General features: G+C 39.7%; 1 protein-coding gene across 1 annotated transcript in view; it reads right to left on the reverse strand.

Moving 5' to 3' along the window:
- The window catches only part of LOC136877726 (juvenile hormone esterase), a 101,101-nt gene that overhangs the window by 70,899 nt on the left and 14,932 nt on the right, over positions 1-15,270 (reverse strand). Inside the window, exons 2-3 of the mRNA XM_067151936.2 lie at positions 11,532-11,737; positions 3,667-3,804 (exon numbers count right to left, since the gene is read on the reverse strand). Of these exons, the coding sequence (XP_067008037.2) occupies positions 3,667-3,804; positions 11,532-11,732 (339 nt within the window). The 5' untranslated portion in view covers positions 11,733-11,737. The remainder of the gene's footprint in view (positions 1-3,666; positions 3,805-11,531; positions 11,738-15,270) is intronic.

Below are 15,270 nucleotides of genomic sequence, written 5' to 3' on the forward strand. Positions count from 1 at the left end.
TCAGTGTTGTGTAATTACTATACTGTGTTTTGTCATGAATAGTAGTGTAATGTGCCGTCTCAATATAAAAAAAGGAGAGTGATGGAACAAACAAAACACACACAGTTTCCAAGACAGAAGATATATTGATTTTAATTTTAATTTTCTTTCATACTGTAATATTGTAAATGTAGTTTCGCCGTACTCCACGAAGCAGCAAGGCAGTGCACAGGGAAGTGCTGAGCAATGAGAACTTGTACTCTTACTTCCTGCAGCAGCAAGCAGTGTGTGCTGTGCTGTGACTAAGAGAGACGAACATTTCTTAACAACACATTGCAGATATTACATTCATAATTTAAAATAAATAAATCCTCTTATTATTTTCATACATGTAAGTATATATTATGCTACTATATAGAAAATATTTAAAATGTGAACGAAGTATAGAAGAGGGGTATAATTCATTCGTAACAGCTCGATCACACATTCTACTTGTGTGGTATGAAAATATGAAACCGCAGAAATCCATTGCGTGTGCTGGAGATAGTTCATTCGTAACTTCTATTTGCGTAGAGTGAAGATGTGAAACCATGGACGGAAGTACAACTATACATCCATCTTCTATTATCATTAATAGTAGTGATTATTGTTTTAAGACGAAGTACAACTGTACATCCATTACGTTAATAGTAGTAGTGATTATTGTTTTAAGAATGGTATCCTCTGCCCGATGTTCATTCTCCGTTTCTTTATTCTTACAATATGACATTCAATTACGTTTTAAAGTAAGTACTGTGATGTGTGTTCACGTTCGAGCTTGTGTGCGCGTGTGTACATCTATCCTCTATTAATAGTGGTAGTGATTGTTGCTTTCTTCAAAGGTAAGTGCATGTATATTTTCTTCAGTATAATCTACGATTAAAATGTGTTCTGTGAACCTTCTGTGTGCCTTTGTTAAAATTCTAGTCACTGTCGGGAATCAAACCCGGGACTTCTGTGTCTAAAGGTCAGCGTGTTAACCCATTTAGCCATTGAGCCGAACAAATAATAACAATATAAGCGTGTGCTATTATCGCATGGCAGAAGATAAGGTTTTTGGCTAATCTCTATGTTATGTGAATATTACAGTAGACATATAAAAGTCTCTAGTGTTCAACTCTATAAGCTCGAAATGTTACAAAAAAAAAATTAGTGTTCTAATTATTTATGAAACTGATGTAAGAGGCGCCTAAACGGGTGCCGCCTGAGCTCTAGAACCACATAACAATGTGAATTGATCTGTATCCTCATTCCTGTCGTTCATTCTCTGTTTATTCGATTTATAGCTAGGTTAGAGGCTTTTTATCGTATCCCCTGCTTGTCGTAAGTAGTAAGTAAAACGGAAAAATTATTTCTGTTTTATTCAATCATTTTTAATAACTATGTTCGATTCGAGATAGTTCATTCGTAACAGCACCATCACGCCTTCTATTGGCGTAGTATGAAAATGTGAAACCGCGGAAAGCCATTGCGTGTGCTGGGGATACTTCATTCGTAACTTCTATTGGCGTAGAATGAAAATGTAAAACCACGGACGGAGTACAACTCTAAGTCCATCTTCTATTATCATTAATAGTAATAATTATTGCTTTAAGAGGAAGTACAACTGTACAACCATCCCCTTATTAACATAGTAGTAGTGATCATTGTTTTAAGAATACTATCCTCTGCCTGATGTTCATTCTTCGTTTCTTTATTCTTACAATATAACATTCAATTACGTTTTAAAGTAAATATTGTGATGCGTGTTCAGAAGTAGTGAAAATAATAATATTTAAAAATAATAATCGTATTTCTTGCCTTATAGGTTGTGTGCGCTAATCCACTATTAACATTAATAGTAGTGGTAGTGATTACTGTTTTAAGAGGATCTGCAGTGTGAAAATAATATTAAAAAATAATCGTATTTCTTGGTTTATAGCTTGTGAGCGCTAATCCTCTATCAACATCAATGGTAGTAGTGATTATTGTTTAAGAGAAAGTGCAACTGTACATCCATCCTCGATTAACATTAATAACGGTAGTGCATAGTATCGTCTGCCTGTCGTAAGTAGTGAAATTTTACCTCCAGTAGTAAAAATAATAATATTAAAAATAATAATCGTATTTCTTGGCTTATAACTTGTGTGCGCTAATCCTCTATTAACATTAATGGTAGTGGTAGTAGTGATTATTGTCTTAAGAGGAAGTACAATAATACATCCATCCTCAATTAACAATAATAGTGGTAGTGCATAAAGCCATTTTATTTTTATCTGCAGTAGTGAAAATAAAAATATTAATAATAATCGTATAAAATAGCATAAAATCAATGCACACGTCTTAACAGAAAGTGAAAAAGGACAAGAGGACATCTATACACCACGCTCACCAGTTTAATGACATAACAATAACGTAAATATATCAGTATGGAAATTCCGCGTCTTACAACTGTTAAAACAAGACCACGTATCTTGTTTAGAACTCTGTTAAACAAGGGTTCATGGTGTGAGCACGTAGAGTGAAGGTAGACACTTCGTCTCTAAGGTTAGCCTTGTTCTCTTTTTCAAATAACTCACCTGTCAAAAGCTCGTGGAATGAGGTGGAATGTGGAATGAGCCAGTCGATGTGCATGGATCAACAATCGAAAAGTTTCGAGATGAGTTTATATTTCCTTTTACCAGAGTACTCAACAATTGCCTTTCAATGCGCGCGCATTACCCTTTCTACCCTCTCCCCCGAATTTAACAAAGCAAAATCGTTCTCTGAGGTTAGCCTTGCACTCTTGCGCGCCTCAGCTGGCCGTTAAGTCCCGTCTGTGAGGTTAACCTCATTCACTTTTTAAATTCTGTGTCTTGCACCTGTCAAAAGCACATTGTTAGGTCCTGTCAAGATGACAGCAGCGAGGTTAGGATCGTCCACTTATTCAAAATCCGCGTCAAAACAAATGAACGAGGTTAGGAGCTGTGAAGATGGCAGCAGTGACGTTACCCACGTTCACTTGTTCAAAAAAGTAAGGTTAGGACCTGTCAGGATGGCAGCAGTGAGGTTGGCAACGCTCACGTGTTTAAAAAGTGAGGTTAGGGTCTGTCAAGATGACACCTGTCAAACCACGTGGTCTTGTTTACAAACAATGTGACGTCGCGGTCACGTGGTCATGACGTCATGGGTCAATGACCTCGGGTACTGACTCAGCACAAAAAATTCTAACGAGGTGGCTCAGAACCCGCCTAGCTCATACTAGCTCATGAAATTTACGTTCCAGATTTTAACTTTAATGCAACAGGTACCTCCTCAACTGAAAATTTAAACCTAATCGTAAGTTTAATACTCTCGGCGATAAACGTGTCCTATACCAAACACTAAAAGTGTCTTAAAGTTTTGTTGTTGTCAAGGATCGTAAGTCTACGTTAAAAGAGTATAACACAATGTTAACTATTATGCTGACAGGACTGCATGTAGCGCCTGCCTGGCTGCTTATGAGATATACAACTTTTATAATTTAAGAGCGAGGGGAAATTTTGTCATAGATTTAGGCTACATGTTAGTGGCCATGCACGTGTGACCTTGTGGCAATTTGCAAACCTGAATTTGACCCAACCACAATTTTGTAGCAATTCACCTGGCACCATTGGTATCCAGTGTTTTATCCTGGTTGTCATGACTCACCTGTGGTGTGTAGACATTGATGAAGAGGCAGTCCTCAGAACCCACTGTGCTGTTCTGGGAAGAGATGAACTGCATACAGATATTACCTTCCTTTCCTGCCTCTAGAGTTCCATTCCAAGGCTCGTGAGGAAGCGGTGCCTTGGAAAACGACATTTATGAAATCAGTCGTTGAACAAAGAATTCATGTACAATTTTGAAGACGAAATATAGTAATCACTACACTTAAATTACTAAATACTTGTTTTAATTTTAAAATTTACCCATAGTCAAGTTACTGTATTAACATTGCAAGTTGCTGTTCGGATTTCAGTTTCTGACTGCAGAACGAATTTAAAACAAGTTTGAGGGTATATGAAGGGTCTTAAACTCAGCCAGGTGAAGTCATTTTAGGAATCGTAAACGTAGTGGCTCAGGTCTCATTGTTTGACAGTAATACAGGCTGGCCCTTCTGCACGAAGTCCTCTCTCAACACAAGAAGACTTACGTGACCTGCAGCATTATACAGTAAAGTTTGATCTGTTATTTCTTACAACAGTGATTCCTGAAGTGCGTGCTATGAGGCCTCGGGATGGCGTAGATTTCTTAATGGGGCACTCGGGAAAGGAACACAGTTTTCACTTTAACGTAGAATAAGTTTTAAAGGACATACTTGGTCAACAGTGACACAAGGCCAGAGTTATCAACAGAGCCTATGTGTGTACTCTGCTGTGACCATAATTACCATAAAGCATTATTAAGTATAACTTGAGAGTGTGGGAAATAAGCATTCTCTCTTACAACATTTCAGTTGTAATTAAAAAGAAGATTTAAAAGAACTGGTGCATGTGTCTGTGAGTATGTGTGGTAATGAGGGAATAACAAACTGGCAAGGTGGAAACAAATATGTGAGCACACGAATGAGTAATCAGCTAGCTGGTGATTGAGTGAATGAAAGGGCAGTGAGAAATTATGAATGAATGAATGAATGAATGAATTTTCTCAGCCTATATCTACGGAACTCCAGCAGCTGAGGAGTGAACATTCCATTTCTTGGAAATTCAAATCATCAGCATGCAGTTTAACAATTAAACAACAAAATGAAGAACATGTGTTATGTCAGGAAGAGAATGATAATAGAATCATCAGAATGATAAACAAAGAATGAACTAAGCCTAGTAATCTCAGCAAGTTATTATTAGTAATTAGAGATATGTACACAACAAAACTGCCCGGAAGGACGTGGGTTCGAATCCCCATCAGAAATCGTAAAATTTAAGAAACGAGATTTCCACTTCCGGAGGTGAATATGGCCCTGAGGTTCACTCAGCCTACATCAAAAATGAGTACCAGGTTAATATCTGGGGACAAAGGTGGCCGGGCCTAAAGCTAACCACTCTACTCCATCACGTGCCGAGGTTAATAATGGTGGAAGCCTTTACATTCCACTCCTCCAAGGACCTTCATGGCCTGTACGGAGGTGACTTTGACTTTGACACAACAATACTGAAAGATCATTGAATACATCCAGGTCAGATTAAGGCCAGATAGCTAAGGTTGGGCCATAGATCTGCTATAAGTAGGACAAAAAAAAGAACGGAATAACTGTAATAATGGGGATATAGATTATTATTATTATTATTATTATTATTATTATTATTATTATTATTATTAACCCCACCAACCTAGACCCATTGTTTTGGGAAGCCAGGCTCTGCCTGTCACAAGTCAGTACAAAGAGTGAGTGATAGATGAGTAACACCTTTTTTAAAAAAAACTTGGTCCACTTGGCCCGGCTGGTAGCATCTTGAAACGGCCTCTTTTCAGGATTAAAAGCGGAAGAGGAATCTCATTCTCAATGGCTGGGAGAGTGGAAGAACCTAATGGAGTAAACCACGAGAAACAATCCTTGATGTCTTGATGACGTATCTTTTTCTGATCATGATCCTGCAGGAGAAGAACGAAGATTCGTAGGTCGTCATTAAGCGAAATCCTCGCAATACCGATTCAATGAAAATTGCAACGTGGATTGTGAGAACGCTGCTGGAACCAGGAAAAATTGAAGAAGCTAAAATTGTCTATGTGAAATAAGATGGACAGGAAATGGTGATTTCTACGGTGATGACTTTGAAATGATCTATGGTGGTAGTACAAGTTGAGGCAGTAATAAAGTAGGACCGCTAATTAGACGTAACTGGGCAAGAAATGAGATGAACACCTATCAAGCTAATGAGAGAATTCTAGTTACAACAATCAAAACAAATTCCGGGAATCTGGTTAGTTTTCAAGTGTACTTCCCTACATCAAACGTCTCGGATGAAGAAATAGAAATTATGTATGAGAACAATGATGAAATATGGAATCTGAGAAAGGAATCAAATAATGTAATAATCATGGGAGATTTCAATGCTATTGTTGGAATGCAACCACACTGAGAAGGAATTTGGAAGTTTGATCTAGATGTCACGAAAAAAACGAGGGTGGGTGTTACTAGACTTCTGCGATCAGGGCAATGCGGTTGCGACAAACATGTTATATGACGTTCCATTATGCAGAAGATACACCTGGAAAACCCAGGTGACGCTGTCCGTTGTCAAAATGACTACAGTATATCCTTGTCAAGAGAAGATATCGTAATCAAGTCAAAACAAGTCACAGCTGTCTTGGGGCAGAGATTGTCCGTGAGCATTGTCTAGTCATGATCAAATGCAGTATCCAACTGAAAAGAATCGATCATCGAAAAGCGAAACCTTTAGATTTAGCCATGTTAAGAAACTATGTACAAAAATAAAGGAATTAACCAAAGGAAATGAAGAATTGGAATGGGATACTCTAAAAGAAGGTTTGCTAAGTATACCTCATGAAACACTGGGAACAAAACGGTTGGAACCAAGAAAACCGTGGATTACCAGAGAAATATTGTATCTGATAGTGAAGAGAAACCATTACATGAGAGGGAACACGGCAGAAATTAAGAAAAATACAGAGAAATCAAAAATTAAATTACAACACTCTGTAGAAGAGCGAAAAAGCGTGGATGGTCGAGGTAACTGAGAATATCAGAAAATATATTGTTGAAGGAAGGACGTACAAAGTGTTTAGGAGCATTAAAATATTAAACGGGAAACAAAACCGAAAAGCTCCGTAGCAAGATATAAAAATGGAAAAATATTAATAGATAATAATGACATTAGTGCTCGGTGGAAGGAATATCTTGAATAACTGTATGGAGGAGGAAATTTACTGAATGATCTAAGGTGTATTGAACCAGAACGTGAAGTAGATGAAGATGATAAAGGTCCTACAATCACAATGAAGGAGTTGGAATCAGAAGTATATCAATTACATGAAAATAAAGCTACCGGCCCAGATAACACACCTGGAGAACTGCTAAAGAATATAGGAGATAAATTGAAAGAATTTCTATTCGCCACAATATTCAGATGCTATGATGAAGGTGAATTTCCAGAATACTTCATCAAAAGCAAAATGTTTATGATACCAAAGAAGGGATGTAGTGTAGAATGTTCCGATAACAGAACCATAACTCTGATTTCTAATACAAATAGAATACTACTATCAATAATAAAAAGCAGGATAAATAACAAATTGAATTTACAAAATGATCAGGGCTATTTCGGCCTTATGACAGGGATGGGAACAAGTGAAGCAATCTTATCTCTCCGAACAATATTAGAAAGGAGGTTGGAGATGAATAGGAACACCTAACTAGTGCTTGTAGATATTGAATAGGCTTTCGATAACGTGAGATGGTACAAAATGTTTAAAATTCTTAAAGCTACATGTTTGTACTGGAAAGACAGGAGGCTGATACTGCTACTCTACGAAGGACAGGCCACGGTGGTATATATCGGAGGAAGTATCCAGACAGCAGGAATCAGGAAAGGTCTAAGGCAGGGCTGCTCTCTCACCACACCCTTTTAATGTATTCATTGAAGAAGCCATAAATAAGTTTACGGCGAATACGAAAGTAGTAACCGTAAATCGGCACCATATCCAATGCATTCGATTTGCAGATGACATAGCAATTGTAGCAGACTCCGAGAAAGAGTTCTCTAAGATGCTGAATGTATTGTCATCAGCATTATCAGATTCACGCTTAAACATTAATCCCAGGAAGGCCAAGATATTAGTTGTGATTAAACATCCTGAACGAATTCACACCAACATCAAGCTTACTGTTAAGATAGTGGAAATAGTCACCAGTTTTCCTTATCTAGGAAACCAGATCACCAATGACAGCAGGTGCAGCAAAGAGATCAAAATGCGAATAACACTTGCCAAACAGGCATTTTGTAATAAGTAGTAAATAATCAGTTCAAATTCAGATTTTGGAATTAGGAAGAAATTTGTGATTTCTTTTGTATTGAGCTTACTATTGCTGCGAATCTTGGAGAATCAGATATCAGGATTGGAAATGATTGGAAGCGTTTGAGATGTGGGTATGGAGACGAATGATAAGGATTAAATGGATTGAAATGAGAACAAACAAAAACATTCTGCAAGAAATTCAAGGATAGAGAGAACTGATGTTAACGATGCAAAGAAGAAGAACTAAATTCGCTGGCCACATCTTTCGAGACAATACCTTTCCCATCAATCTGATGGAAGGAAAAATCACAGGGAAGAAAGACCGAGGACGACCGAGGAAAGAGTTCCTTCAAGACTTGACACAGTGTCTTCTTTACAATTCTTATTGCGAAAGGAAAGGAGGAGCTGAGGAGAGAAAGAATCGTTGCATAGACAAGGCATTGCATTTAGACACTGATGATGATTATTATTATGATTATTACTGTTATTGTATATACTGTATTAGGCGTGACTTCTCTATAAGTTCAATGGTTCACTGAATACTTTGTCAGTAAAATGACACTTATTTTCGGAAGGATAAAATCAGGAAGGATATTCCTAGTTGTTTAACATTTTTGGCCTAGAGCATAAGGGAGTTATGGGCAACACAGAAACGGGTCATTCTGACAAGTGAACCAGCAGAAAGCCTTAAAAATAGCCCCAGACGGGATGCAAGAGTTAAAAGTGTATGAAAAACGTGTTTAAAAGAAATGTAAAGATGACACAGAAAGTTATCGCAAATTTATTTCCAATCTCCGTCAAAACACTACCCTTTTCGTCGCTAGAACTATCCTTCTTTCTCGCTACATCTTCTTCTGTCGAAACCTGCTTGGAACAAGCGAAACAAAATCAGGGTTCGTCTATGCCTTGTTAACACTTAGAAGAGGGCTATTTATAAGGTTATTTTCCCTTATTGCATATTTCTGTTTACTAGAGAAAATCAGTGTTATTACGAATGTGATTTAGATACGGTCTATTTCTAATAGTAACAGGCTTTAACGTGTGATTTATAGTGGCGGAAAATAGTGTTTTCCAGGAAACTAACTCCTATGTCTACCATTGGAAGATTAATATTTTATACCAAGGCTTTGTGAAGGCCGCTTCCATTTCCGAACTTTTTTGAGCACAGGTTTTGTAAAGTTTACATACAGTATTCAAGCCCCAAATTTATTTTTTATAAAGTCATTATACAGGTAATCCACCGATTTCCATTTATTTTAGGTTTATATCCATCAGTCTGATTTTATGTTCATACTATCTCAGGGCAAGTTAATATCAATGGGAATAATACTATATAAAGGTTGTAACTTTAAAAACATGATTGACCATCAATGAACTTTACAATCCATCACTGAAAAAAATGAAATGTCGTATGGCTTTTAGTGCCGGGATATCCCATGACGGGTTCGGCTCGCCAGGTGCAGGTCTTTCTATTTGATTACCGTAGGCGACCTGCGCGTCGTGATGAGGATGAAATGATGATTAAGACAACACAATACACCCAGCCGCCGTGCCATTGGAATTAACCAATTAAGGTTCAAATCCCCGACCCGGCCGGGAATCGAACCCGGGACCATCTGAACCGAAGGCCAGTACGCTGGCCGTGCAGCCAACGAGTCAGACAATCCATCACTGATATGTATGTTTACATGCACGCGTGCATGTATGCCGAGTTTTCAGCCCGAAGGCTGGCTGGATCCCCAAAAGCTTCACCATCAGATACCAAATGCCAAGTCCACTGAAATGTTAACACCAACAGACCCTATAAGCTACGATTAATACTTTCACTGGATTCATCCCGGAGACTGGCTACATAAGTAATGGTATTACTAGCGCCAATCAGACTTCATTCACTTTCATATTGTTAAAGCCAAAGTTGAGGCTTGTTGTCAAAGAAACACATTTGTTCTATCCTATACCAGAAGCTACTATGGACTGTACACGCTATTTCTCACCAGAGATAGATCGGGTTTTTTTTTCTCTAAGTGCACAAAAGTTTGCTCCCTTCCTAAATATCACGCCAGTAATTACAATATATGGTGTATTTTTAAACAGGTCGACTGCACACAACCTACTCAAACATACAATTGTCACAAACGATCAGAATATTCCATCCAACGCAATAATTAGCTTTCAATCTATGGATTCCATGTTTGACCATTTGACAATCAGTGGTGACTTGGCGATCACGGTCTGTTTCTTAGGACCGTCCCTTCATCAATGTGTACACGCGACAGGTGAGTCATGAGCCATGACAAACAGTATAGAACATTTGATACCATATCATATTTGTTCTGCGTCAGCACCTGACAATGTGAAACAACAAAATGCTTCCACTTCACTTCCTTTAGAGAAACCCGAGACAATATGGATATAATTTACGTAAGAGTTGTTTAACTCCAATAGATAACCCTAGCTATGACAATTAGGTAGGTGATAACGAACACTGCGCTATTCTTGAGACGATAGCAGACGGAGGGACTTGACGTGTTCCAATGCAGACAAAGAACCTGTAAGAATGTATTAAATAAATATGATTACTTTTGGATTAAAGCAGCCCGCCTGGTGACCATGATCGTTAAGGCTTTGAAGTCTAAACGGACTGACACAGTGGTTAGCCGGTTCGAGTCCAGTTGGTAGAAAAATGTTCACAATCAGAATATTGGCTGGCAGGGTAGGGGAGTTAGTGATATACAATTTCTAATCACTAGACTGCGTGCCAAAAGCCTGGATTAAATTCGAAACATCTCCGCAATGCTCATATGGAGTGAGGGCATATGGCGCTGTTTATGGTGATTCGTCCGTCGGATGGAGACGTTAAGTCCTGAGCAGACCCCTTGTTGATATTCGACAGGGCAACGGGTCTGACCCTCTCCCTTCCTACGATCATATATCACGTCATTCATTTCATCTCATTAACTCCTCTGATGAGGTTGACGTCAGGAAAGGCATCCGTTCATAAAATTACCCGCTACGACGCCACGATAAATTCATCTCACCTCATACCTGAACCCATAGAGAAACGGGACAAGAGTTGGACAAACCAACTTCTGGATTAAATCCACTTATATATAATAACATGTATTGGTAAGGGCTTATAAGCATCAGGGTGAAAGAACACATCAGCTCACGCAAGAACGTCACTCTTTCATCTTCCACGGAAAATGCTATATAGCAGAACATTTCTACAGTACAGACCATCAAATCCTCTTTGTCCAGGCGAGGGCCATCGTGCCTATAAACGACTATTATTCTCGACTTGTGAGGGAAATCATAGGGATAGAAATGTGCCGAAATATTTTTAAGAGGGAAGACGGCTTCAAGTTGTAAAATACACGGAGACCTGTACTCCAGAAATTATGTAAGAAAGAGCTAGGTAAACAGTTATAAATAAATGTAAATGGGAGGTAAAACATTGGTAGGGAATCTGACACCTGGGCGATCGCCCTTAAATGCAGATCACTGATGAGTGATTGATGGCCAAGTAATCCTCTTCTGTGGACCATGTCTGGCCTTACCTTAAATCGAAGGTCTCCCAGTGGCGGCCTGGCATATGGGATGCCTTGAAAGCCGTAGTAAGCTTCCTTATCAGGGGAACTGATCTTCTTTCCTTTTAAAGATCCCTGAGTTATCGTCACGACAGGGAAGTCGTCATCGCATGTAGTTTGTCCCACCAGCGGAGAGGTCAGGAACACACAGAAGAAACACCTCAAATTCATCTTTCCTGGAACAATAGGTATAGATTTGAGTAAATATGTCCACAACGTATTACATTTACAAACATATCCCTTTGTAGTGAATACTTAGTTTTTGAATTTATAATGTTTTAACCTTTTAGCAAACACATGTATGTATGTATGTATGTATGTATGTATGTATGTTGAGTCCTCAGCCCGAAGGCTGGTTGGATCCTCAACAGCTCCGCCATCAGCTGTCATAGATGGCCTAGGCATCACTGAAGAGGCGTACTAGGGAAATGAGGAGTGAGGTAGTTTCCCGTTGCTTTCCTCACCGAGCCAGAAGTTGCTATTACATATCAGTCTGCCAAGCCCACTGAAATGCATGCACCAACCGACCCTATGAGCAATATTTTCACACCATTCATAGAAGGGACTGGCTGCAGAAGGAATGGCATTACTAGCATCACTCATACCTCAGTCACTTTCATTTTGTCAAAGCCAAGGATAAAGCTGAGACAGATCAATGAAAGTAACAAGATTGCTCTAGCCCATACCAAAAGACATAGTGAACTGTAAACACTAGGTCCCGCCAGCAAAGGCATATAATACATAAAAACCGGATTTCAACTGAGCTACGATGACCTTGGCATGCCTGTTCTGTTGGCTAGTTATCTCCGAGTCCCACCGGTGTCCAACAGGCCGCTTTTTGCCCTGTTTTAGCATGTTTTATTTATTCACTGAATTGTTTTTGCTCCTATGGACAAGAACATTCACAAACGCGGGATTTATAAGCTTCTATCCCGATGGGAATGTGTAATTGAAAAGTTGCTGATTTGCTGATTTTGCTGATTAAAATGCATTTGCAAAAAATTACCGAGCCCTTATTTCTCATTGAAAAATACGGCACGAACGTTTCTGGATACTTGGTGGTAGAGTGTCGGCCTCTGGATCCCAAGACAGTGGGTTCAAACCCGGCAGAGGTAGTAGGATTTTTGAAGGGCGGTATGAAGTCCATTCGACACTCCATGTCGTACGATGTCGGCATGTAAAAGATCTCTGGTGACACATTTGGAGTTTAGTCGACAAAATTCATTAAATCTCAGCCCAAGAGAGTTTCCGTTTACTCGGTCTGCCATCTAGTAGGCCTAGAGTAAAACGGAACGTCGAAAATGACGAGCGGACGGCCAAATGGCGTCAAATTGAAATGTCTGCACACGGTAGCTGAGGCCATTCGATTATTATGACCTGGTAGTTCTTTGTAAACAAAGAAGAATCACCTAGTAATATACAAAGAATGAACTTTCACGCGATTACTGCTGTAGTCTGTGAGCAGATACTTTTTACATTAGAGCAAGTCAGGCAAACCCACTTAAAGTATGATAAGGAATATGTGGAAGGCGCTCTTCAGACATCAACAAGGTTTATATTGCCTATTTTATGGTTTACGCCATGGAAGAGTCAGGTCACACGTTATACTACCTTATCCTTGGAACGATTTGGTCTTGGTCAGCAGTAGGTCGTAAAAGATGTGTGACATAATCACTGGCCTCTGACTGAGACCTCAGCAGTTCTCATACTGACCAAAGCATGACGAATGTTTAAACTAACTCACAAAGATAGATAGTTTCACAATTTGCTTTACGTCGCACCGATACAGATAGGTCTTATGGCGACGATGGCATAGGAAAGGGCTAGGAGTGGAAAGGAACCGGCCGTGCCCTTAATTAATGTACAGTCCCAACAATTACCTGATGTGAAAATGGGAACCTACGGAAAACCATCTTTAGGCCTATGACAGTGGCATTCGAACTCACTATCTCCCGAATTCAAGCTAGCAGCTCCGTGACTAAAACCACATGGCCACTTGCTCGGTATAGATATACCGACAGGTAGATAGATAGATAAAGCCTTTTTTGTCCGTGGCGAATTTACGAATAGCTTAATAATAATAATAATAATAATAATAATAATAATAATAATAATAATAATAATAATAATAATAATAATAATGTCCGACTCGTTGGCTGAATGGTCAGCGTACTGGCCTTCGGTTCAGAAGGTCCCACGTTCGATTCCCGGCCGGGTCGGGGATTTTAACCTTCATTGGTTAATTCCAAAGACCCGTGCGCTGGTTGTTTGTGGTGTCCCCAACATCCCTGCAACTCACACACCACACAAAACACTATCCTCCACCACAATAACACGCACTTACCTACACACGGCAGATAACGCCCACCCTTATCAGAGGTCTGCCTTACAAGGGCTGCACTCGGCTAAAAATAGCTACACGAAATAATAATAATAATAATAATAATAATAATAATAATAATAATAATAATAATAATAATAATAATAATAGACTAATAATAATAAATAATAATAATAATACAAAGACAAAGTAAGTTCTAAAACAATGGCTGCTGAGTCAGCATTTTCCCACGAGGTCATTGCCCCCTAATAGTGTACTTATGGGGTTCTTGACCCCTAGGAGTGTACCTAAGGGTGTTCATACCCGGGTTCAATGACCTCTCGGTGAGGTTAAGACGCGGAAAAACGTACGAGAGCAAGCCTAACCTCACTGACTTCATTGGAGGGGCGTAATTGGTCAGGGAATGATCTGGTGGGCTTTTGACCCCTAGGTGAGGTTATGACGTCATGCCCATAAGTACCAGGGCAACGCTAATCTCACCGTTCAATCTGGAGGGCTTTTGACCGCTAGGTGTATTCATGACGTCATACCCTTACGTACGAGAGCAATGCTAACATCACGGGCCCCTTTCGAGGAGCCGAATTGGACGGGCCCCGATTGGAGGAGCCGAGTTGATCGGGCGCCCTTGGAGGAGCCACGAATCGGTTAGCTGGCCATCAGATGAGGTTAAGACGTCATTATGACGTCTTAACCTAACCTTGCGCACAAAAGCTAACCTAACCTCACACAGGCTCCCCTTGGTGGAGTCCAATCAATAAGGTGACTTGTAGTCGAGGTTATGACGCCCTGATGACGTGTTAACCTAACCTTGCTACGAGGAACGCTAACATAACGTCAGACAGGCTATCTTCTGGTTCCCCTTGGGGAAGCCGAACTAGCGAGTTGAATTGTAGGTGTGGTTAACACGTGTGTTAACCTAACCTTAGCCACGAACGGTAAACTAAGCTTACCTTTGCCGTCTTCACTTGGAGGAGTGAGGGAGCTGTGACGTAATAAGCGCGGGCGATTTAAAATGCATGCTTATCTTTACATAAGCAATCACGCAGGCCTTCTACTGATAGAGCTGTGACATCACAGCGCGGGTGATTTCAAATGCGGACTGCTGGCTAAGGGTACATGACGTTATAACCTAATGTGTGTCCATTCCTTGTCACCGTTCTTCATCTTTCAAGATGCATTTTTATTAACCGGATGCCATTCCTGACGTCAACCTCAAAAGGGAAGATAGTAAGATTAAATGCATGACATGATATATAATAGTAGGAAGGGAGAGGGTAAAACCCGGTAGTGACACATAGCCTTCTTCTGTCGAATAGCATCGAGAGGTCTGCTGAAGGCTTTACGTCTCCATCCGATGGACAAATCACC

This window comes from Anabrus simplex, chromosome 7 (assembly GCF_040414725.1).
Source record: "Anabrus simplex isolate iqAnaSimp1 chromosome 7, ASM4041472v1, whole genome shotgun sequence".
NCBI lineage: Eukaryota > Metazoa > Arthropoda > Insecta > Orthoptera > Tettigoniidae > Anabrus > Anabrus simplex.